At 35.6% G+C, this 26,516-nt stretch overlaps 1 protein-coding gene across 2 annotated transcripts in view; it reads right to left on the reverse strand.

The window, feature by feature from the left end:
* Nucleotides 1-1,734: 1,734 nt before the first annotated feature.
* BLOC1S5 (biogenesis of lysosomal organelles complex 1 subunit 5) overlaps nt 1,735-26,516 on the reverse strand; it is a 45,749-nt gene continuing 20,967 nt past the window's right edge. For both annotated transcript variants that reach the window (XM_008058699.1, XM_021712677.1), the window contains 2 exons: nt 12,581-12,639; nt 1,735-3,693 (listed from right to left, as the gene is read on the reverse strand). In XM_008058699.1, the coding sequence (XP_008056890.1) occupies nt 3,514-3,693; nt 12,581-12,639 (239 nt within the window). In that variant the 3' untranslated portion in view covers nt 1,735-3,513. The remainder of the gene's footprint in view (nt 3,694-12,580; nt 12,640-26,516) is intronic.

Genomic DNA, 26,516 nt, shown 5'->3' on the forward strand with positions numbered 1-26,516 from the left:
GTTCCAGCTACTTGGAAAGCTGAGGAAGAAAGATCTTCTGAGACCAGCAGGTTGAGGCTGCAGTGGCTGTGAATATGCCACTGCAATCTAGCCTGGGTGACAGAGTGAGACTCTGACTCAAAAAAAAACACCCCAAAAAAAAAACAAAAAAATAAACACTGAGAGACAATAACTGTCAACTTAGAATTGTATACCCAGCTAACTTCAAAGGATAATAAAATGGTAAACTTCTGGGTAAATCTAAATAAATATTGACTATACAAAATAACTACTTTTGGAGTTATACCAAAATATAATAGTCTACACAATAATTTAAAGTTGAAGAGAAGAAATCAGACTTTTCAAAAGTCTAATGTTTAGAAAGAGAGTAAAGATTATTAACTTCAGATTTTGTTACCTTTGTAAATTAAATTTCCTGGTAAGCACTAAAATATAAAAATTGAGTGTTTAACTTCTAAACTAGATAGAAAAACAAAATTCAATTTTAAAGAATGCAAGAAAACAAGGGCAAAAAAACCCAAAACAAAACAGAAAAGGTAGGACTAAAGCACAAAGTAAGATGGTACAAACAAATCCTAATAGTAACTTTGACACCTATAAATGGATCAAATTCCCTAGTTAAAAAATAACCAGATAGAAAAAAAAAATCTAGTTACAGCTTTAAAGAGGCATATCTAAAACATAACAGAAAGGCCCAACAGAAGGACAAAAAATATACACCATACAAATATAACTAGCTGGTGTGGCTGATATAAATATATAAAAACCTATAGATTTTAAAGCAACAGAAAACAAAATAAAAACATTACTAGAAATAGAGAATTATGATCATGAATATAAGATTCAATTCTAAACATGGAAGATAATTCTAAACTTGTATGTATCTAATAACATAACTTCAAAATATATAAAACAAAAATGAACAGATTTATACAAAGAAATTAGCAAATCCACTAGAACAGAAAATTTCAACACATCTCAGAATCTGAGACATCAAGTAGAAAAAAATAACAACAGTAAAACAGAAAGTATTTGAATAACACAATTAACAACCTTGATGGTTATCCAAACAAGTAAAAAGTATGCAGACTTTTCAAGCACTCATGAAACATTTACAAAAACTGACCATATTCTAGGGCATAAAGCAAGTCTCAACAAATTTCAACAGACAAGTCTCATATGTACCTATTCTCTGATCACAATTCAAGCAAAGCAGAAATCAATAAATATATGATTAAAAAATCTCCACGTCAGGAAATGGAAAAAATCCCATCTCACTATATATAACCCCAAAAAGAAATCATTATAAAAAATAAAAAAATACTCAGAACTTAAAAACAAATATTCCTACAGTGCTTTAAAATTACAAAACATTATTTTATTTGATCATTTCAGTAAACCTATGAGCTACATAGAATGCAAAGTATCTCTGCTCAACAGCATAAACATAGCAGAAATGTTGCAAATTATATAAATATTAAACTTAATTTTATATATAAATAAAATACATATCAAAAGTGATTTAGAAAACTGGGAAATAGAAGCAAAAGTGCTTACTACTAAAAATATCAAAAGAAAGGTAAATAAACCAAGTCTTTAGAGGTTATATTGAGTAACTCAAAAACTTACAAAGAAAGAATTGAGTATCTTAATGTTTAAAGCTCAAAAAGCCCATCAACTCATTTCGATTTAGGAATTTCCTTAGATACTTATGTAATATATACAAACTTGTAAGGGCAAGCATTTATTATTCATATGAGATGAACAAAAATGATTAGAAATCTTTCCTGTACAAGTTAGGTAGCCACAGTTAAGAGCATATTCCCACTCGCAGACACAATCCTGATTTCTTGGTTACAGCATCTGTTCAATGGTGTTTTGGCAATTAATTGCATTCCAGAAAGTGTCTTACGGTACAAAGGGAATTTTCATTTAAGGCTCCCCTCCCTTTTCATGTGTGGGATATTTTTGGAAGTATTTTTTTTTCCATCCACTGAAAGAGAATTAAGAAAATTCCAACATGCCTTGGTGTCAGCAAGTGCTCTTTTTAGTCCAGGTACCAAGGGATGATTGATGAGCCTGTCAAGCCTACAGTAGCGGACAGAGAAAGTTGGCAGAAGTTCAGTGTTATTGAAAGAAATCTCAAATACTTATTTCATCTCCTCTATTAACTTTAATCACATTTTCAACATGCAGCCAAGAATGAAGCTTTGACAGTAAGCCATACATTTACACAGGCAAGCATTGTCAATTTTCTGCAGTTGCAATACTGAGATAACACAAGGGAGTTGGATTTTTTTTCCTTGTGCCTTTCTTTACTAAAGAGCAATAAAAAAATTTGAAAGATTTATCCATACCTCAAATTCATTTACCATAAATCTCTTGAAAGAGATTACTGCATTTACTTTTGCTTGGTTTATGACAAGTAAGAAAATCAATGTAGTTCTTCGATAGTTATGTGCAGATTTTTAAAGATCACAGTGATGACAGAATTGGTATACATGTTTCATCATAATATACCTGTTTATGGGAACAGACATTAACACTAAAAAGAATTTACATTTAACATGGACTATTTGCCATGTGGGCAAACATTTCTGGTTCATTCAGAGCCAGAATCCTTATATTATTCCACAGAAAAGCCTTAGTAGGTTTTGTTGACTATTCATTAAACAGTCAAAACATGTATAGACATTATTTATCTTATAAAGCTTACCCACAGCAAAATAGAAACAAAAATGAGGTAAATACTATGGGCAAGATCACAGCTCTTAGAAAAACTAAAAGTATAAAATATATTTTTGGTAAGCTTTTCCTTCTAAGCATGTTTTAAAAGCTAAAAATATTGAGTGCTGGAAGGCCACAAAACTTAACATGTATGTACTGCCATCCACTGAAGCACACAGCATTATTCCGCACTGCAAAATGACCAACCTTTCCCAAGAGGCAGTTCAAAGACCAAGGTGGCCACTTTTGTCATAGTAGAGACAATGTTTTCATTTTCACCTCTCATGAAATGTGATCTCTGTTCCAAGGACAGCTGGTCTTTTTGTATTCATTACTCATGCAATAACACTTTACACATTCTTCCAATAGCCAGGGGGGCTATGACAGGTAGCTTCTATACCTGCCCTTTAAGCCACAATAATAAACTAATATTAACCCTGCATAAAAAATGAATTATCTTTCTAAGAAGTCTATACTTATAGTTCTCTGAGCTAATCAATGGAAAAGAAGATCAACTCTGATTAACAAAGAGTATATTTACCCTATTTTTTCTTCTTACTCCTACCCATTCAAATAATCGTATGTAGGCACTTAAAACTGGAAAGATGGAGCACTCTTCTTCTATTAACATTTCATCAAAACTCTAGGCGAAGTTTCTTTCTTCTGATTTAAGAGTGCCACTGACTATATTGCTAAGCTTGAAGCAGAGGCTATATGGTTTGGTGGGATATGTGTTGGAGAGGTGAATATTTTCTCATTAGTTTGACATTGTTGTGGTTCAAGTTCTTAGAAGGTTGAAAACTTTACTAGGTCCTTCTCCATCTCAGCATATTGTTCTTTAAGTCTCTCCATGGCTTTTCTGTGCTCTTCATCCACTTCAGCCCTTTTGTTGGGTTGTTCCTTCATGAAATCTTCCCACTGGAGCTTATGCTGTTTCTCATTAGCTATTAAATGGTCATTATGAATCTGAGAAAATAAAATTTGAAAGTCATATGACATTTCCCAGAAAATTATTTCATAGCTTTATCTCTTGTTATTTGGTTACTATAACAATCCTTGGTAAGTCACAATGATAAAACTCCATTATGGCTCTAATGTCCAATAAGGAAGAATATGACCTATTAGAAACATTGGAGGCTTTTTTTTTTTTTAACTATAACTGAACATGGATACTCACATTTTTGAAATTGCAAGTGTTTAGTGTCTTTAAATGACAAAAACACAATCCAAGTAACTGTTCATATAATACCTCTATTTCTCCTCAAATTTCATTTAACTACTGATTTTAAAAATCAATTTTAAAGAATATATGTTAAAAGAATCATTATTATAAGAAATTAAAATGCCTGCCTTACATAAAACATTTTTTAGATGCATTAAAATGAACCATAGATTACTCATCACTGGAAGAGAACTCAAGAACTCTCTAGTTCAGTTTCAGTCCTTAAAGTAAATCAACACCTGAAACATCTGCATCAAATATCTAAGTTTTACTTGAGATGTTCCTCAATATTTGTATATAAGGATGAAAAGATTTTTCTTTTCAGTACCAAAACAACACAGATAAAACACTGTATAAATAAAACAGCATACATTTAGTTTTCTCCCTCTAATTATTAACTTTGAACATGTACAACAAAGGGAAAAATAGAAAAAGAATATGAAAAAATAATTTTATAGTTCTACTCCAACTACTCCACATGCATGTCTTTAGCAATTATGTTTTAATACAGACTAAATCCTAATGAACAAACGAAAACCTGTGACAGATGCAAACCATAAAAATTTACAAAGCACCTGAAGTCCTTACTAATTTCAGCATATTAATTCCAGAACTCTAATGAAAAAGGGATACTTGGTGTTCTCAGATACTGGCAATTCAGATACTAGCTGCCAGAAAAAAACGGCTACTAGGAAAAGGATAGAAACCGTGTTTCTAGGCCATCTACAATGTTCTTGCTGTTCAGCTTTTTTCTCTTATCTTAATCATGATGACAAGCAGAATGAAAGGCTACATTAGCCAATGTGCTCTAAGCACCTATAAAACTCCAATTTCTGCTAGTTGGTTTGCATAGTTTTTCTACTTCTAGAAACCCTTCTTATAAGATTATTTTATTTTCATTTTACAGTCAAATAAATTAAGGTTCAAGGATACTTCTTTATCTTCCACGGTCACTCATTTAACAGCTGGGTTGTAGATTCAAACTCAGGCCTTTCTGACACCCAAACCTCTCACAGAGTACAAATCACAGAATGCAAATCAGATCTTTCCAGATGAAGTTTTACAAAGACAGCTAAAAGTTTCTTTCACAAGACAAAAACAAGCTCTTGCAAGAACTCTTCTGCCAAGCTGATCTGCAACTCCTTAGCACCAAAACTTTTCAATAGAAAATAAGTTGAAGTGAGTCTGAAGTTTGAGTTATAGTCACACCTTCCTCTAAAATATGTCCTACAAGACTCTTGGAATCTGCACAGGTATTCAGAGGTGAGCAGAGAGGGTGAGGAAGGGGTTTGCACATCTAATAAATTTGGGAAAGGATTAAACAAAACCCAACATATTGTTTTTCAACTTTTCAACCTTATAGACTGTAACTCTTCAAAAGACACATAAAGAGTTTTTTAAAAGTCTTTTGATGGAACTTTTGTAAAAACTGTTACAATCTAAGAGATAAGTCACAGTCAGACTAAAAATAGAAAACATGAAAATAAACTTCATCAAAATGATTACTTTAGCTTTATTTTTAATAAATATAGAGACTACTAAACATGTATGCTAAGATGCTACTTAAATTATTCATTTCTTTTTAAATGGAAAGCCATTTGGAACACAAAGCAGCAGCCCAGGTTCCCCTTCCAAACCATAATGCGCTTTATTCAGTGCAGGTCAGTAGAGAAAAATGAAGCTCTGGGACGCATATGAACCTCGTTTCAAATCCTGGCTCACCTGCCACCAGTTACATGATACCAAGCAAGTTAAAGTTTCTTTACAATGAGGAAATAAATACTTCACATTCAGAAATAATAATGATGAAGACTAGAGGTAATACATGTCAAATTTCTAGCTCAGTGCCTTGGGAGCTTAAGTAAATTGCCAGCAAAGCATCTAGCAGGCAGACCCACTCCATCTTTCATCTCTGATATTTAAGTTTTTGTTTAATTTTATCAACAGATTTTGTAGTGCTTCAAACAATACAGACAATGCAAATAAAAGTAATAGTCTTTCCCTCCTATTCCTATATTCAAGTCAATCCTCCTCGAGGTAACCACTATTAATCATTTGGCTATAAGAAAAGATTTTATACTAAGATATTGCCAAAGATTAGTGTTTCTATTATGTAGCTTCAGAATATTGTGATTAGAGATATATACATCCAAGTAGCTTCTTCATGTTGGGCATATCACTTACTGACATCAGTATCTGGGTGAAAATAAGTTGAAAGCTGACAACTCCCCAATCTAATTGAACATCTAGTCTTGCATTCTTATCAACAAGTTATGAAAGTAATTCCATTTTATCTTTTCTTAGTCTTCCACTTTAATAATAATAATGCTGAGCATTCTTACACTCTTCACAACAATGAGTAAAGAAAAAGGGTGGGGGTGCATATACACTCATGTACTGACAATACTGTACTCTTAAGTAACTCATTTCTAAGACATCATATAAAAATCACAAATTAGAAAATAAAAAGGCTGTTAAGCAAGAGAAGAAGAAATAGTAGGCATCAGTCTTACAGCAAAAGAGGAGACAGATACAAAAACTTAAAACACATAGTATCTGAAGGCAGTTGGTACAGAAACACAACACAATCTCATTCTGAGGACTTAACGATAATATAAAATTTGGTATTCTCAATAATGTCTAATTCTTACATAAAATTAACCTGTAACATCTAATATATATTTTTTAAAACATAAAAATACGGGATGTATTTTTACCAAACTCTATCCAAAGTAGTTAAAGTTCATGACAGAAGAAGAGAACTCTTTGAGACACTGAGACTTTCTATAACACCTCTACTGAGGAGATGGCAGATGTTGCTGACCTCATCTAAGAGGGCTATCCTGCTAACTAGGCCCAGACAGGGTTCAATTTTATAGGGATAAGGAGCAGCAGGAGCAGTGAGGGAAGGGAGCCAAGGGATGGACATCTTGTCATATTTTTATTTTAAGAATGTGCTTTGAATAAGTGTCACGTTTTGAGGCAAAAAAAGTAACCATGAACATTGTAGGCTACCTTTTCTTTGGGAGCAGGCTCTTGCCCCAGGCATAGTCTCTTCTCCCAGAAAGACACAAATCCATTTTCCTTTATCTAGTCACATCCAGATCCCACAGGCTCTTCTCACCCCCGCTGAGTTCCTTTAAAAATAATTCAAGGGACTTTGTTATTCAACCCCATTTGCTGGACCAAATCTGGAGGGAGAACCCCTAAGACTCTGAAACTGCACAGGGGAAAGAAAATGGTAGTCATTTTTACACAGTTTCATATAGTGTTTATTGATTCAAGAAACAAACATAAAATTCTGAATAAGATGACTTGGAAACTGCCAAAAATTAATTAAATAAAAAATAAAACAAAGTAGTTAGAATTATAAAAAGCACAGTGCCTTAAAGAAGATAAAAACCTTGACTTTTACATAGAATTACCATATAATCCAGCAATCCCACTACTGGACATATACCCACAATAATTAAAAGCATGTATTTGAACAGATACTGGTACACTCATGTTCAGAGTAGTGTTATTCAAAATAGTCAAAAGCTGGAGATAGCTCACTGTTCATCAATGAATGAAGAGGTAAATAAAATGGAGTATATACATACAGTGGAATATTAAATATGTGCCTTTTAAAAAGGAAGAAAATTCTGACACACACTACAATATAGATACACCCTGAGGACATTATATACTAAAGAAATAAGCTTAGATACAAAAAAGACAAATACTGTATGATTCTACTTATATGATGTACCTAGTCAAATTCATAGAGACAGAAAGTAGAATGGTGGTTGCAGGAGTAGAAAGAGAGGAAACTGGGGAGTTACTGTTGAATGGGTACAGAGTTTCAGTTCTGCAAGTTGAAACAGTTCTGTGGATGGATGGTGGCGATGGTTGTACAACTTTGTGAATGTACTTAATGCCACTGAAACACCCATTTTAAAACGGTTAAGTAAATTTTATATGTATTTTACCACAATAAAATTAAAAAAAAATTCAAGTTTCAGGGGGTTCTTCCTAAATGAAATAAGTTGCATTCTTAAATAGATACATTTGTTTTCAAGATAAACTTAAAAATGCCAGCTGTAAAAGAAAGTGAAAGTTTATTAAGGAACTATAACTGTACACCAAAATTAATTAATGGTGTTGTTTCTTTCTACTTAGTAAAATGTATAAATTAAGTTACAAAAGAGAAATAATTGGTAACACCCTGGCATATATGAATATGCATATGCATGCATTAGTCTTAGTCAGTGATTGCCAATGAGTGCAGGGGAGCAATTTTAACACCCTTCTCCCCTAGGAGATTGTTGATATACAGGTTGTGGGGGAGGTGCTATAGGTAACCAGTGGGTAGAGGTCAAGGAAGTTGCTGAACATCCTACAATGCACAGGGCGGTCCCCTTACAATAAGGAATTATCAGGTCAAAAATGACAACAGTGCTGAGGTTGAGAAACCCTGTCTAAGGGAAAATTCTGAATAATCCAACTAAGGTCTAAAAAGTCTTGAAACATCTGTCAGTAAAGCATGTGCCATTAATTTTACATAAGCCTTCTGCAGACATAGGAAAAACAATTTCCTTTACTAAGCAGTGTCAGTATAACAACTGTCAAACATGGTTTAAAATAGAATAATATGTACTGCTATGTTACTTTGCATTTTCAAATTCTATCAAGAACAATATTTAAGCCACATGCTCTTGTTGCTCTCATTAAAAAAATCATAAAGGAGGATAACTAAATATAATAAATATTTATGGACAAATTCACTTCATTATTACCTCATCTGGTTGAATAAGGCTTCAAAAGTTGATGCCTGTACATGAGCCTAAATTTAAATTACTGACAGATATTATTAACCACCTCATCTCCCTTGATGGCATATTTTTAGAAGCCAGTACATTTTATAAGCCAATTGTATTTTCATTTCACTACTTTTATTGCTAGCGCCCAAAACGCGACTTTGTATTAGTGGTAGTTTTCAAGACATGTCAAATAACTGGGGAATGCGCATTTATTGTTCTTCTGAATGTACTTTTAGGCATCAATTGTGGGAAATGTGATTTGGATGAATGACGTTTATCAATTTACTTCCCAAAGAATTCCACAAATTGTCTTAACATAAAAGAACTAATGATTAATGGCAACAGTCTATTTTATTCCATTACTACTCCCATCTTTCTTTGTTCTGAAAACCATTCAAATTTACAAAATGTAGCCAACAGTACACCCAAAGGCAATTAGCTTGTAAAATATAGCTAGAGGTCAGGTCTTTGCTTTGTATATATTTACTAGATGAGAAATTAAACTTTACCTTTCTATATATATATAGTCTGCAACCTCTGCCATGTCAAAGTTTTAGAGAAAGCTAGATATAGCAGTAAAAAAAAAATCTTTAAAGATCTATACATCAAATATTCTGCTAATGAGATAAGCAGTAAAAAAAAAAGAGACGAAGATTTAAGACTAAAAGTTTATTGTTCTAGTAAGAGTATAAAAAAATTTTTACTTTTCTCTGAGCAGAGAAACACATCTCTTTATGACATTAAGCTGGCTAATTTTACCAAATTATCTTGAGGAAAAAAACACGGTGGCTGCTTACACGTGTAAGTCTCATAGACTCCCCACCAATTCTTAGTGAAACACAACATTTTAGTATATTCTCAATTACTAATTTTTAATAAGTAGTCCATACAGATAAGTTTAAATAATATTCTCAGACAAAATATCTATGAGGGATGTGCTTCAGACTAAAATATTCTTATTCCTTGAGGCCATTTTTTTCCTTCTCACTATGGGACAGTACCTTTTTTGAAAAATCATGAATGGGAAGATTTCTCAAGTGCTTCACTGACTCAGATGCAAGGTTCTTAACCACACAGTGGTTGCCTAAATCTTAAATAAACAGTGTGCTGGCAGGGAAAAATATGCTGCCTTACATTTGGACAGCAAAAACCCAGAATGTATTTATTAAAAATCGTGTATTAATTCTTACATGTTTAAACTTCAGTCACCTTCAAAGTACTCTGTTCGATGCAATACACCTATCAACATGCTTTTTCCACTGCTCAAAAGAGTTTTTGAACTCATCAATGTTGATGCCTTTTAGTGGTTCTGCTATTTTTGGTTTCATCTCTTCCACATCAGCAAAACGTTTTCCTTTGAGGACTTTTTTCATTCGGAGAAGCAACAAAAAAAGTCACTCAGGGTAAGATTGGGTGAATAGGGAGGGTGGGAGTATGGGGGTCATGATATTTTTGGTCAAAAACTGCTGAACACTCAGCACACTAAGGGCAAGTGTGCATGTAAATCACCCATATGAAATGGCCAAACATGCTGAATTGCCAAAAAAAAAAAAACATAGCCTCTCACAATAATGCTAGTTGGTACACTGATGCCAATGGGTTCCTAGAACAATTACCTAGCAGGGAAAGCTTGTACTACAAGGGGCCTGCCCACCAAAAGATAATTCTGGGTTTTTTGGGGGTCCTCTCGTACAATTAGCAAAGCCATTGCACATAGATTTACAAAATGCAATTTATCCCATAAATTTATCAGGTAAGAAGAATAAGTATTTTTCAGATGAGGAACCTGAAGATCAGGGAATTTTGTCCAAGAGCATACAGTTAATAAAGGGAACCAACCACCAGTAGGAACAGTCTTTATTGATTGCAACAGCAAGCAGAAGAAGAGAAGAAATGGCAGCTCTTGCTCCAGAGGCAGCATCTGCAGACTGGGTCGCCATCCTCCAAAACTCTGGTCATTTTCCTACTATACAAATGGCTAATACACCACATATGAAAACAGTTCAAAGTGACAAGAGAAGCTATTCCAATTATAATTTAAATTTAGGTTTATTCTGTTCAAGAATGATAAGAATTGCCATTTATCAGAATTATAACTGCTTTGACAATGTCTCAGAAAGACAGACCAATTAATGTGTGCATGTATATGCACCTAAATCTGCTGAAGTCACTCAACAATGTATCAGAGAGGCAAACATAGCACAGAATACTTAGTTTTTGTTTTGAAAACCAAAAGAATTGCAGGTGTTAAAGTACAGCCAGTGGACTGTTATTTGACTTCTTAACAAGTGAATGTTCCTGGAGCCCCAAACAATAAGTTGTTTAATATAGCAGTCAAGATCCTCCACAATCATCTCCAGAAATATCCATTTAGATAGTCTACATACCAGTTCTGTGAGACTACTGACTCTCATATTGTCTTTGCCTTACAGTATATTCCTTATCCTACAATCTCTCTCTTCTCGTCCTCTAGCAATTAAATTCTTACTTACCAGTCAAGGTAAGGGCAGGTTTGAATGCTACTATCTTCCTAATAAATTATTCCTCTGCCAAGATACCACAAAGTTCTTTGTAACTTGGTCACAGCTCTGACTTTATCCTACACTACATTAGTGTTAGTGATTTGGGGCTCTAGACTTTTAGCTTCTTGTGTGTAGGAATTGCCTTAAATTTAACAAATTAAAATCTATTAACCCAGTGTACTGAGCAAAGTAGAGGAGTTAAAAAATAGCTGCTGTCCAGCTTGGCATGGCTCACTTATGCCCCATACCTGCCTGCCTTTACAGCACTCTGCATACTGTGCAGGCACTGCATTCCGACACCAACTTCTCGGGCCATGGCTCTGCCTTGCCATTCCATCCATGTGCTCAACAATGGCCCTACTTCCTGACCTGGCCGGCTGGATCCTTCTGCCCTTGGGCAGTCTTCCCACCTGTTCTAAATGTCAAGTCCCCTCAGTAAAGCTTCACTCATCAAATTATTGAATTTTTAAACTTAATATATTAACATCTAAAGTTGAACAGAGGATGTGGAAACTGAAACTCTGGGAAGGCTCATTCCATTATATTTTTATACAGTGACAGATCTGAACTATGACTGTGGATTAACCACAACACATTCCAGAGAAATGGAGACAGTACCATTTGTTAATACTCACACGTGCAAAAAGGCATTATTTTCAGAGTGACTTAGCATTTTCAACATTTCTTAGTAAGTGTGAGATGTATCTTTGTTAACTTAGAGCAATGAGTAAGTTACAAAAATACTTTATAAAAATTGCAAGTGAAAACACCAAATTATCACAGGAACTTAAATTCTTGTGCTGTTTTTCCACATCTGAATTTAGTTAAGATATAATTCAAATAAGCAAAGCACTGCCTGGCAGGTGATTCACATACTCCTGTGACCATTCATTAAATAACCCATCTACAGGCATGAATGCTTCCTTTTCTAGAAGAAATATACATAATATATTTGATACTTCAGGCTCAAAAGAAAGATTTATCTCTCCAATCTGGTGGGTATTTGTTGTTACATATAGAAGTCCTATTTTCTCTCTTCTCTATTAGACAAATACCACTTTCAGGGAAAAGATGGAAATGCTGAAAAGGAAAAAAAGAGAGTTCTGCAATTTGAATTATAAAAATATTGTTGGTGTGACCATATGATCACATCTCAATACATCTTTAATAAACTAATCATTTTTAAGTCCTTAAAAATAATTGCATAAATGAAAATAAATTCAAATGACTTTCTGATCAAAAGCAATTGTTAATATGATGATAATAATCACCCAGGAGTTATGTGTCCCATTATCTATTACTTTTACCTTTTTGCATTCCTGTTCCTTCTGTTGGAGTCTACAGACTGAGTCATTAGCTGCTTGCACTGAAATAAAACAGACAATGGGTTTTCAATCAGCAGTCCTTGTTCAAGAAGACTTCAGGGTAATAGGGGAGGGAATACTTGGATTATTTGAAATCTCAAAAAACTATGCAAAAATTGACATTATTTTGGTGATGGTGGTAGAGTGATCAGAAAAAAAAAATACTTTGCCAATATATTCAGGATGTCATAATTAGAACAACCATAATTCCTTACCTTTGAGTTGCAAGTCAAAAGAGCATTTAAATTTGCATTTCTTTGAGGAGGCTGAGGATTTTTTCGTGTACCTAACCCTGAAATGCACCCCTCATCTTTAAGATTTAAAAAAGAGCATTTAAATACTAACTCCAACGACAAGCTGTCAACAACCACCTCAGGATTTTCTAAAAGGAGATACAATACCTGATAAATTTATCATTCTATTCTGATTGATTATGCCTTTATATTCATACCACTACTTTCTTGCAGGCAGTACTTGATAGATCTGGATTGCTTCAACAACTTTTTGCCTCTGCTCTCTTGTTTTCTAATTTATCCTGGCTGCCACTGCAAGATGCAACTTCTCGGGACCACCTCGATTAAGTAATTTTTCTTTCTTAAGAAAAAAAAAACTGCTAGTAATAGTCATTGTGGTTATTTACTGAGGATTTACTATGTGCCAAGACCTGTATTAAGAACTTTACATGTATTATCCCTCTTAATTCTGCTTTCCTAATAGGAAATGATCAGTATTACATCTTACAGATGACAAAACTGAGGCACAGGGAGGTGAGATTGTTACTGCAGGAGGTCACACAACTAATAAGTACAGGAAATAAGATTTCAAAGTCAAACTTTTTTGACTCTAGACTGCTTTTACCTTCATCATGCTCCTGCCCCTTTTATTATTTCATTGGTATAACCAGTTCTAATTCTTCAGCTATTACAAACCTTTTCATCTGCATTTTATTTCTCTTCTAAATGTTCCCATTTACTTTATCCAAAAAAGACGTTTAGTGTGCAGGCTGTGAGTCCTAGTGAATCCAATCCAGGCTTGAGCACTCAGTTAACTGATGTGGGCACGTTTGCTGCTCATTCATTCATTCATCAAATATTTATTCGGCATTTGCTATGTACCAGGCACTGTTCTTGCTGCTGCTCTGAATCTCTCAGCACCTTAGTTCCTCATTTGTAAAATGAGTACACAACTAATAACAGGACTTCAGAATTGACATAAAAATTAAATGAGATAACACAGTGGATGTTAGGTTTAAAATAAATAATTTAAACTTAAGCTCTGCACACATAGTAAGGAGTCAAGAAATGTCATCGTTACTATTATTCTATTTCCTGTGCTTTCCCTACTGAAAGTGCTTTCCTTATTCCTTTCCTCTATTTAAAAGGTTTTGTTTCAAAAGCCCAGTTCAAGGTTTATTGCCTTCATAAGTCCCTCCCATATTAGCCTTTTCCCTATGAGGATTTTCCCTTATTAGAAATTCCATCATCAGGTATGTGTGTATCCTACCACTTTATCTTGAATTTGCTTAAACTGGAGGTTTGTCTAATTGTTTTACAATTATGTCTTCCTACCCCACCCCAATCCGGCCCCAACTAGGTCACAAGTTCCAAAACAGGGCAGGGACTCTGATTTCTCTTTCAGAAAAATATTAGGCCTCTCCCTATGGGAATATGGCAGAAGAGGATTTTGTTTTCTAACAGTAGTGTTTTTAATCAGTAACCATTCATTTCAGTTTTATCAAGGGTAAATACTTAAATATTAAGTATTAAAAATTATGTTCCCAATAATTGTTTTCTCCTAAGAGAAAAGATTAAAACAAGGCAAAATAGGTGATCTTGATTAGATTTGCCTCCTTTCTGTGGTATATTAATATTACATTACCTTTCTCAAGCAGTGATTCCTTCATTTCCTGGGTTGTTTTTATCCCCCCTGGTCCTGTGAACATAACTTAAAACTCCATTTGGTAGTCTTTAGGAGCTTTATCATTTTCAGATCATTCTGAGCTTAATCTAAAAGAAGAGTTACAGGACTATGCCACTTTTTTGTCATTTGTCATGCCTTTTAAAAATTTAATTAGAACACATCTGACAAAGGCACACTATTTTTCATCAGGACTGGTTTTTGTTTTAGTTTTTGTTTTGAGTTGGAGTCTCACTCTGCTGCCCAGGTTGGAGTGCAGTGGCATGCAGCCTTATCCTGCTGGGCTCAGGCGATCCTTCTGTCTCAGCCTTCCATGTAGCTGTAACTACAGGCATGCACCACTAGGCCCGGCTAATTTTTCTTGATTTATTGTAAAGGCGAAGTCTCACCAACTTGCCCAGGCTGGTCTTGAACCTCTGGGCCCAGGAAATCCTCTCACCTCCGCCTCCTAAAGTGCTGAAATTACAGGCATGAGCTACCACGCTCAGCCAGGACTGTTTTTATGTTGGACAAAATATCCATTTTTAGAAATTCCAGTCCTTTTAAAGTAATTCAGTTTTTCACTCTTTAGCCACACAATAGAAAAGGCTTACTTTTTGAATTTAGGGAATTTGCCTTCTGAAGTCTAAGAAAATCACTACACTATACCAAATATTCCCTTTCTAAACAATTAGAAAGATCAAGAGGAAAAAATCCTATTTCTTCTAACCTTCCTATCACATCCATGTCACTCACTTATTGGTTATACCTAATTCATGAAGCAATTTCCCTTGTTGTCTCAGTGTTTTAGCAGACTATACTCACTTAAAAAAAAGTCAAGAATTTATCAAATGCTTTTTTTCTCTTAACCAAAAGACTATAGAAGTAGATTAGCACCACATATAAAGTTATTGTGCCTCATGGACAGTTAACACTGTACTGATTTCCCTCACATAAAAGACAAACAAATTCATTCTATCATGGTGTCTATATGTAAACCTTAAATACATACATACAAAAATAATTTCAGGATTTCTGATTCCAAAATGGGGGTGCAGATGCAAGCTAGCTCCACTCCTACAAGTTCCCAGGGCCAAGAGAAGTGGGAAAGTGCTAAGCAGACAGCAAGAAAAGTGAACTTCCAAATCTGGGACGCCCCTCCCTATAACCTGTTCAGTACTGAGTGCACAGAACATATTCCCAACTCACAGTTTCTACACTAGAAAAACAGGGGTCGAGGTGGACAATCAGCTTCCCCATCATTCTGAGTTCCCTGGCAGTAAATGTGTCCTTGTCTTAACCCATGGGAAGCACTGAGTGTCAGAAGGGAGAAATATTCCTAAGTACAGCCAGAAACAAAGGAGAGAGGTGGGACTACAATCCCAGCTCCGTAACTTGGTCAAAGGATGCAAAATTGGAGCTTCAATGCATAGGTCCCCTACCATGACATCCCCTTTGGAACTTCACCCATTCAAGATGTGGCATTCTGTATTGTTTACTAGAACTAAGGTAGAACTGGGCTTAAAGTATTATATAGGGGAAAAAGGAGGCAGTGATCTAGTAGAAAAAAGAAAATCAACAGGTAAATTACAAAAAAACTCTCAAAAAACATATCCAATAAAAGCTGAAACAAGCCAGACAGTGAAGACAAGAATAAATAACTAATCCTTCAGAACAAAAACACAGTCATACATCCACAAGAAACAAAAGCAAACAGGGAACCATGATCTCCCCAAATGAGCAAAGGAAGGAACCAGTGACTGACCTTAATAAGATCAATATGTGAACTCTGACCAGGAATTCAAAACAGTAGTTTTAAGGAAATTCAGTGATCTCCAGGATAACACAGAAAAGCAATTTTGAAATTTGTTAACAGAGATTGAAATAATTTTAAAAACTGAGAAATGTACTTGCTGAACTTAAAAATTTCTTAGAGACTCTCAAAGCAGAATGAATCAAACAGAGGAAAGAATCAGTAAACATGCTATTTGAAAATACACAGTCAGAGGAGAAAAATGAAAAGGAATGAAGATCACCTACAAGATACAGAAAATTATCTCAAAATAAAAATCTAAGAATCACTGGTATGCAAGAGGTAGCCGAGCAAGAGCAAGTCAGAGAAAACTTATTCAAAGAAATAATAACAGAAAACTTTCCAAAATTTGAGAAAGATATAAATATCCAGGTACAGAAAGATCAGAAAATATCAAACAGATTCAACCTCGAAAAGACTAACCCAAGGCTACAGATTTCTTCGTTTCTTCTCTATTCCCACTGCTTCACTTGATTAGTCTTAATTTTTTTTTTTTTTTTTTAAAAAGGACTAACTGAAGTCATATAGTGGTCAAACTCTCAAAGATCAAGGACAAATAGAAGATCCTAAAAGCAGCAAGAGAAAAGAAGCAAAAATGTATAATGGCGCTCCAATTTGCTTGGCAATACATTCAACAGAAACCATACAGGCTGAAGGAATTGTGATAACATTTTCAAAGTGCTGGAAGAACAAACAAATAAATCTGTCATCCAAGAATACTGTATTCAGGAAGACTACACTTCAAATATGGAAACAAAATCTTTTGAGACAAAAACTGAGAGAATTCACCACCACCAGGCCTGTGTGACAAAAAAATGCTAAAGGCAGTCCTTCAATCTGAAAGAACAAAACACTAATGTTAAAAAAGATTTGAAGGTATAAAACCCACAGGCAAAATTAAGTACATGGGAGAATCTAGAATAGTCTAACATTATAACTGTAGTAAGCAATCCATTCCTAACTCTACTGTGAAGCCCCCCAAAAAACTATCAAAAAGTTATAGCTACAGCAACCTGTTGAAAAATAGGTAATATAAAAATATGTAAATTGAGACAATATAAAGTCAAAATGTGGGGGGATGTAAAGAATAGAGCTTTCTTTTTCATTTTTTGTTTGTTTCTATTCTTTGTGATCTAAGATAAGTTGTTACCCCTTTAAAATAACTTTTTATATCTCTAAAATGATTTTTGTAAGCCTCATGCTATCCAAAACGCAAAACCTATAAGAGATTTACTAAAAAAAAAAAAAAAGCAACAATTCAAAACATACTATGAGAAAAATTACTTAATTATAAAAGAAGACAGTAAGAAAGGGCAAAATAAAGAGATGATTGCAAAAATAGAAAACAAGCAACAATATGGTATTATAAAGTCCTTATCAATAATAACAATGAATGTAAATGGCTTAATTCTCCAAATAAAAGGCACAGAATGGATAAAGAAATGAGATCCAACAATATGCTGCCTGCAAGAACCCCAACTCACCAAGATACACATGTTCTATATTCTGATGATAAGAACGCGGACTGGGTTTGGTGGCTTACACCTATAATCCCAACACTTTGGGAGGCCAAGGTGGGAGGATTCCTTGAGGCCAAGAGTTAGCAACTGGTCTGGGCAACATAGTAAGACCCTGTCTCAAGGAAAGGAAGGGGAGGGGAGGGGAGGGGAGGGGAGTAGGAGAGGGAGAGGGAGGGAAGGGGAAAGGACAAGAGAAAAAAAGACTGTATTCTGCAGCCATTGGGTGAAATGCTCTGTGTCACAGAGGAAGGAGAAGGGGAAGGGGAAGAGAAAGGAAAAGAGAAAAAAAGACTGTATTCTGCAGTCATTGGGTGAAATGCTCTGTAAGTGTCAGTTAGGCTTGACATTTCCATGTAACTGGAAACCAAAAGACAGCAGAAGTAGCTAAACTTATACCAGATAGACTACAAATCAAAGACTAAAAAGAGATAAAGAAGGTCACCATATAATGACAAAGGGTTAAATTCAGCAAGAGGATAGAATAATTATAAATATATATGCATCCAACACTGGAGCCCCAAGCATATAAAGCAAACATTAATAGATCTACAGGGAGAGACAGATTGCTATATGATAATAGTGGGAGACTTCCAACACCCCACCCTCTGTAATGAACAGATCACTCGGACAGATAACAAACAGACACGCTGGAGTTAAACTAACAGAGCTAACTCTCATTTACAGGACATTTCACCCAACTGCTGCAGAATACACAATTGTTTTCATCAAGGCATACAACATTCTCCAGAATAGATCATATCTTAGGCCATGAAACAAGTCTCAACAAGTTTAAAAAAGTAGAAATCTTATCAAGTATCTTTTCTGAACACAATGGAATAAAACCAGAAATCAATAACAAGGGGAACCTTGGAAAATACACAAACATATGGAAATTAAATAACATGCTCATGAATGACCAACAGGTCAGGAAAGAAATAAACAATTTTAAGAAGATGTCTTGAAATAAATGAAAATGAAAATACGATATACCAAAAATCTATGCAATATAGCACTAAGAGAGAAATTTATAGAAATAAATGCCTATATCAAAAAAGTAGGAAGACTTCAAATAAGCAACCTAACAATCCTCCTCAAAGAATTAGAAAGGAAAGAGGAAACCAAACCCCAAATTACTAGAAAAAAAGAAATAATAAAGACCAGAGTGGGGTCTTAGAAAACGAAGACAAAAAATTCCAAAAAAACAAAAAGAGGACCAATGAAATGTAAAGTTGGTTTTTTGAAAAGATAAACAAAATTAATAAACCTTTAGCTAGACTAAGAAATAATAGCCGGGCGTGGAGGCTCAAGCCTGTTATCCCAGCACTTTGGGAGGCCGAGGTGAGAGAACTGCCTGAGCTCAGAAGTTCGAGACCAGCCTGGGCAACTTGGTGAGACCTCATCTCTATAATAAATCAAAAAAATTAGCTGGGCATGGTGGCGCACAGTGGATCGCCTGAGCAATGGTGGATGGCCTGAGCCCAGCAGGTCAAGGCTGTGGTGGCCGTGAGTGTGCCACTGTAATCCAGCCTGGGAGACAGAGAGAGACTCTGACTCAAAAAAGAAATAATGACCACAGAAATACAAAGAATCATTAAAGACCTGATTAACAATTATGCATTAACAAGTTAGAAAATCTACAAGAAATGGATAACAAATTCCTAGACACATACAACCTACCAAGAGTGAACTATGAAGAAATAGAAAATCTCAAATAGCAGTAACAAGTAATGAGATAGAAGCTATAATAAAAAGTCACCCATCAAAGAAGAGCCCAAGACTTGATGGCTTCACTGCTGAATTCTACTAAACATTGAAAGAAGAATCAATACCAATTCTACTCTAGTTTTTCCAAAAAGTTGAAGAGGAGAGAATATTTTCCAACTCCTTCTTCAAGGCCAGCATTACCCTGATATTAAAACCAGATGGAGACACAACAGCAAATAAAGAAAGTTACAGGCCAATATCATGGATGAACACAGATGCAAAAATCCTCAGCAAAATAGTAGGAAACTAAATTCAACACATTAAAAAGAACATTTACTATGATCAAGTGGGTTCATCCTAGAAATGTCAGAATGATTCAATATATGCAAATCAATAAATGTGATATATCACATTAACAGAATCAAGAAAAAAATCCATATGATTATTTCAATAGATGCTGAAAAAGCATTCAATAAAATCTAACATACTTTTATGATAAAAACCTTCAACACACTGGGTATAGAAGGAATAAACCTCAAAATAATAAAGGGCATATATGGTAAAACCACAGCTAACATCATACGAAATGAGGAAAAATTGAAAGCTTTTCTTTTATGATCTGGAACAAGATAAGGATGCCTACTTTTATCACATTCAGTCAAAAGAATACTAGAAAGCCTGGTCAGAGCAATTAGGCAAGAAAAAGAAATAAAGGGTATCCAAACTGGAAAAGAAGTCAAATTAACCTAGTTTGCAGACCACGTGATCTTCTATTTAGAAAAATCTAAAGACGCCACCAAAATACTGTTAGAACTGATCAATGAATTCAGTAAAGTTGCAGAATACAATCAACATATAAAATCGGTGGCATTTATATATGCAACAGTGAACAATCTGAGAAAGGAATTAAGAAAGCAATCTCGTCTGTAATCCCAGCACTTTGGGAGGCTGAGGCAAGTGGGCTGCTTGGGCCCGCGGGTTTGAGATCAGCCTGGGCAACTTGGCGAGACCCTGTCTCTACTAAATAAAAAATTAGCCAGGCATGGTAGCACATGCCTATAGTTCCAGTTACTTGGAAAGTTGAGGTAGAAGGATCACTGGAGCCCAGCAGGTCAATGCTGGGGTGGCCGTGAGTGTGCCATGGCACTCCAGCTGGGTGATGGTGTGAGACTCCAACTCAAAAAAAAAAAGAAAAAAAAAAGCAATCTCACAACAGCTACAAGGAATATACGACACCTAGATCAATTCAACCAAAGAAGTGAAAGATCTACAAAAAGTATAAAACATAAATGAAAGAAATTGAAGAGAACATACACAAAAAAGGAAAGCTACTCCATAACGAATTAGAAGAATTCATATTGTGAAAATGACAATACTATCCAAAGCAATGTACAGATTCAATGCAATCCCTATCAAAATACCAATGACATTCTTTATAGAAACAGACAAAAAACAAAAACAAAAAACCCTACAACTCACATGGAACCACAAAAGATCCTACATAGACCAAGCAATCCTGAGCAAAAAGAGCAAAACTGAAGGCATCACACTACTTGAATTCAAAATATACTACAAAACTATAGTAATTAAATCAGTATGGTACAGACACACAGACCAACAGACAGAATAAAAACTCAGATATAAATCCACATATTTGTCACCGGGCTCCATGGCTTAGCCTGTAATCCCGCGCTTTGGGAGGTGAGTAGATTGCCTGAGCCCGCGGGTTCAAGACCCACCTGGGCAACTTGGCGAGACCTCATCTCTACAATAAATCAAAAAATCAGCCGGGCATGGTAGCGCATGCCTGTAGTTCCAGCTACTTGGAAAGCTGAGGCGGAAGGATCACTGGAGGCCAGCAGGTCGAGGCTGCAGTGGCCGGCAGCAGCCACTGCCCTCCAGTCTGGGCGACAGAGTGAGACTCCAACTCAAAAAATAAATTAACTAAATAAACAAATCCATATATTTATAGTCAATTCATTTTTGACAAAGGCACCAAGAACATACAATGAGGAAAGGACAATCTCTTCAATAAATGGTGCTGGAAAAACTGGATAGTCATATGCAGAGGAATGAAACTATGCCCCTATACAAACTAGGCCTCACCATATACAAAAATTAAATTGGAAAAAAAAAAAACACTTAAATCTATTAGCCAGGTGTGGTGGTGCAGACCTATAGTCCCAACTACGGTGAGCCATGATCATGTCACTGCACTCCAGCTTAGGCAACAGAGTAAGACCCCAACTCAAAAGAAAGCAAACAAAAATCCCTTAAATCTAATCCCCGAAACTATGAAATTACTAGAAGAAAACACTCCAGGTCTAGGCAGAGATTCTTTTTGTAAGACCTCATTCAAAAGCACAGACCATCAAAGTAAGAACTGACAAATGAGATTATATCAAGCTAAAAAAATCTTCCACACAGCAAAGGAAACAATCAACAAAGTGAAGAGACAACTCACAGAATGGGAGAAGATGTTTGCTAATTATTTATCTGACAAAGGATTAATAACCAGAATATATAAGAAGCTCAAACAACTCAACAGCAAAAGAGCAAATAATTAAATTTTAAAACAGGCAAAAGTAAACAGATATTTCTGAAATAGCCAACAGGTATTAGTGATGCTCAACATCACTAATTATCAGAGACACGAAAATCAAAATCACAATGAGCTATCATCTCACTCTGGCTAAAGTGGTTTTTATAAAAATGACAGGGAATAATGTATGCTGGTGAAATTGTGAAGAAAGAGGAAACTTCAAACTGTTAGTGAGAATGTAAATTAGTACAGCCACTATGGAAATTCTATGGAGGTTCCTCAAAAAACTAAAAACAGAGCTACCGTATGACCCAGCAATTTCACACTACTGGGTATATGCCCAAAAGAAAGGCACTCAATATATCGAAGATATCTGCACTCCCATTTTTACTGCAGCACTAGCCAAAATATGGAGTCAACTTGAGTGACCATCAATGCATGAACAGATAAAGAAAATGTGGTATGTATACATGATGTAACATTATTCAGCCATAAAAAAGAATGAAATACTGTCATTTACAGCAATATAGATGGAACTAGGGGTTATTATGTTAAGTGAAATACGTCAAGCTCAGAAAGACAAATGTTGCACGTTCTCGCTTATATATGGGAACTAAAAAGATTGATCTTATGAAGATAGAGAGTAGATTGCTGGTAACCAGAGGCCAGGAAGGATAGTGGGGAGGGGAGCATGAAGAGAAGCTGATTAATGGGTACAAACAGACCTAGTGTTTGATAGATCAGCAGGGTGACTACAGCTTACAATAATCTATTATATATTTTTAAATAGCTATAAGAGAATAATTTGAATGTTTCTAACACAAAGAAAAGACAAATATATTAGATATCTCAGTTACACTGATTTGATCTTTACAAATTATGTGAATGTATTAAGTTATCACATATATCCTGAAAATATGTACATCTATTATTCACCAACAAAACCCCCCACAAAATGATGTTTTAAAAGTTACATAAGCTGGGCTTGGTGGCTCAGCCTGTAATCCCGCGCTTTGGAAGGCTGAGGTGAGTTGACTGCCTGAGTTCGCGGGTTCGAGACCTGCCTGGGCAACTTGGTGAGACCTTATCTCTACAATAAATCAAAAATTAGCTGGGCGTGGTAGCGCACTCCTGTAGTTCCAGCTACTTGGAAGGCTGAGGCGGAAGGATCGCCAGAGCCCAGCAGGTTGAGGCTGCAGTGGCCGAGAGCGAGAGCGGCCACTGCACTCCAGTATGGGTGACAGAGTGAGACTCCAGCTCAAAACAAACAAACAAACAAACAAACAAAACAAAACAAAACGTTAAATAGATGTAGTAACAGTTTTTTTTAAAAAAGGAAAATAATTTCAGTTTGATACTAGAAACAGATGTCAGCTGAATGCCCATTCACTTTGATGAACAAATAACTTAAATGGCTACAAAGTACCAGGCATTGTTTAAGCTGCCTGGGATACTGTGGTGAACAAAACAGAGTCCCTGAGCTCATGGAATTTATACTTCAGTTGGGAAGACAGACAATATATAGATAAGCATTTAGTGTGTTGGGTGGTGGTAGCTGATGCTGTGGAAAAAAAACAGAGCAAGGCTGAAAGGCCGGGAGTGCCAGAGAGAAGGGGGATGAGCACTGGAGAGGAGCCAAGGAAGGGTTCAAGGTTGGCAACTGAGCAGACACCTACAGGAAATGAGAGAGTACAGACATCTGAGAGAAAAGTGCTCCAAGTGAGCAGGAGGTGCAATGGCAGAGGTGGGAGTGCGTTTGGCACGTTAGAGAAAGAGTGAAGAGACCAGTATAGCTAGCATGAAGTGAGGAAAAAAGAAAACGGTAGGAAATGAAAGTCAGAGTAGGGGCCACTCTGTAGAAACTTTTAGGTCATTTTGAGGATTTTGGGTTTTAAACTAAGCAAGATGAAGAGATTCTGAGTATAGTAATGGCAAGAGCTCCTGTTTGGAGAACAGACTATAGGGAAGAAAGGAGAGAAGCAGAGAGATGAGTTATGGGGCTACTAGAGCAATCCAGGTGAGACGACAGAGGCTTAAACTAGGAAGGCAGCAGTTGGTGAAGTGATGAGGATGGTCAGATCCTGGTTATATTATCAAAGTTGAACCCAAAAGATTTGCTAACAAAATACATGTTAGGGGATGGAGAGAGGGTGAGAGACAGAAGCAGGAGAGACAGGAGGAGGAGAAGGGGAGGAAAAACAGAGGAAGGGGATGGTAGGGAGAAAGAGAGAAGAGAGAAAAATAGAGGAGGAAAGGAAGGAGGTGAGAAGATGGGGGGTGGGGTGGGGAAGGGGTGGGGAGAGAGAGAAACAAGAGTCCAGGTTTTTTGGCCCAAGCAGCTAGGTGAATGGTGATACCATCACTAAAATGGGACAGAATGAGATGGAAGCAGAATTGAGGAAAGAACTGAAGATTGGTTCTGGACAGATTATACTGAGATGCTTACTAGACATCTAAGAGGACTAGGCAGTGGATATAGAAATATGGAATTCTGGGGAGTGACCCAGGCTAAAAACACAAATGTGGAATTAATAATTGGTATACAGTTGATATTTAAAGTTGTGATCCTATATGAGACAATCAAACAATTGTGTATAGACAAAAAGCAGCTCCAGAACCAAGTCTGGGAACACCCCAATGTTAAAAGTCAGGGAAGAGGACTGGGTATGGTGGTTGGTGCTTTGGGAGGCCGAGGCAGAAGGATGACCTGAACCCAGGAGTTTGAGGTTACAGTGAACCATGATTGTACCACTACACTCTAGTCAGGGTGACAGCAAGACCCTGCCTCAAAACAAACAAACAAATAAATAAAATCAAGAAGGTTTAAGTGGGAACTAACAGAGTAGACTGAGAAAGAGAAAGAGGAGCCTGTGTGCTGTAAGAGGAAATTCGAGAGAAAGTGATAACTCAGGAGAAAAGGTAGACTTTTCATATTACCTTTTCAAAGATGTACAGAAGTAATATCCTGAAGTTGAACTTAAGCTTTAGAGTCAGAAGAAATAGTTGTGCATGATCGTTCCATCAGTTATTACTGGAGAACCAGGAGTGTTAAATCACTATACATTTCAGTTTCCTCAACTATAAAGTAGGGAGAATGATAAATATTTTACTGGCTTATGATAATCAAATGAAACAAATACAGGTGAAAATTCTAACTAGTAAAGTGCTATAAAAATGAGTCTTAAATTATAATGAGTTCTTAATGATTTCTAGGTAAAGATGGCAGAGTGAAGCAAAATCAGCCAAACTTAGTCCTCCAAATAGGTCCCAAAATAAATAAAAAGATTTTTTAAATAAATAAAAAGTTTTTAAAAGGGAAAAAAAATTTATCATTTACTAAACAGTACAGAATAATAATTGTATACTATGAACCTTGAAAAATGGTCGCCAAGAATAGAAACATAGATTCTAGTAAAGAACTGATATTCCTAACCCTACCCTCAAATTCTTACACCTCTATGTTTTAATTTGTAGAAAAACAGATGAGGCAGGGGAAGGAAAAAAGGGAACATTATACATGAGAAACAAAGTATTCAACCCGAAAAAAATCCCTAAACTTAATAAAATTTTCCATAGGTCCTTTGAAATACAAAATAGCAATATGAATTTAACAAAAGTGATCAAACGTGATGATAAAATACATGATAAAATGAAAAATGGGACTGAGAAGCTAAGGGAGAACTATAACACCTTTATAGGAGTAATAAAATCAGAAACAGAAAGGAACTGAATAGTCCAAGACAACTGCAATATAATTAAATAATTATAACTGCAGAACAGAGAAAGCAAATAATATAAACCCTGGCAAAGTTAAATTCAAAGGTGAGAGAGAGGAGGAAGAAAGGAAAGAGGGGAGGGATAAAGTAACTTCTCCATCTCTAAAAGCAAGGCATTAGTTAACGCTGACAATTCAAACATAAGACAAAGCAGCAGAAACAATAACAACGTGATTGTAACTTTTAATTGCTTTTATAAATATTTTTCTTAGAATGACCTTTTAGTAATTACTAAATCTTAGAGTAAAAAAAACTTATTTCAAGGTTTTATCTTCCATTTTACTTACATTTTTGTTCTGTCTAATTCAAATAAAATGGAAATTAATACTTTCTTATTGAATGTTCTCTCTTCCTGTCATACCTTGTCCTGAACTTCTCCTGTCCTCCACCTATTCATCCAGCTATCATCACCCACCCTTCTATTGGGATATACACAAAAATATCTGGAATAATGTTCACTAAAGTTAAAAAGTAATAGTTACTCTTAGGTTCTTATTCTATTTTTTTTTAGAGACAGGTCTTACTCTGTCACCCAGGCTGGAGTGCAGTGGTGTGATCGTAGCTCACTGCAGCCTTGAGTTCCTGGGCTCACGCCATCTTCCTGCCTCAGCCTCCTGAGTAGCTAGGA

The sequence above is a fragment of the Carlito syrichta genome, unplaced genomic scaffold, assembly GCF_000164805.1.
Source record: "Carlito syrichta isolate Samal-C Ts95f unplaced genomic scaffold, Tarsius_syrichta-2.0.1 Scaffold303602, whole genome shotgun sequence".
NCBI lineage: Eukaryota > Metazoa > Chordata > Mammalia > Primates > Tarsiidae > Carlito > Carlito syrichta.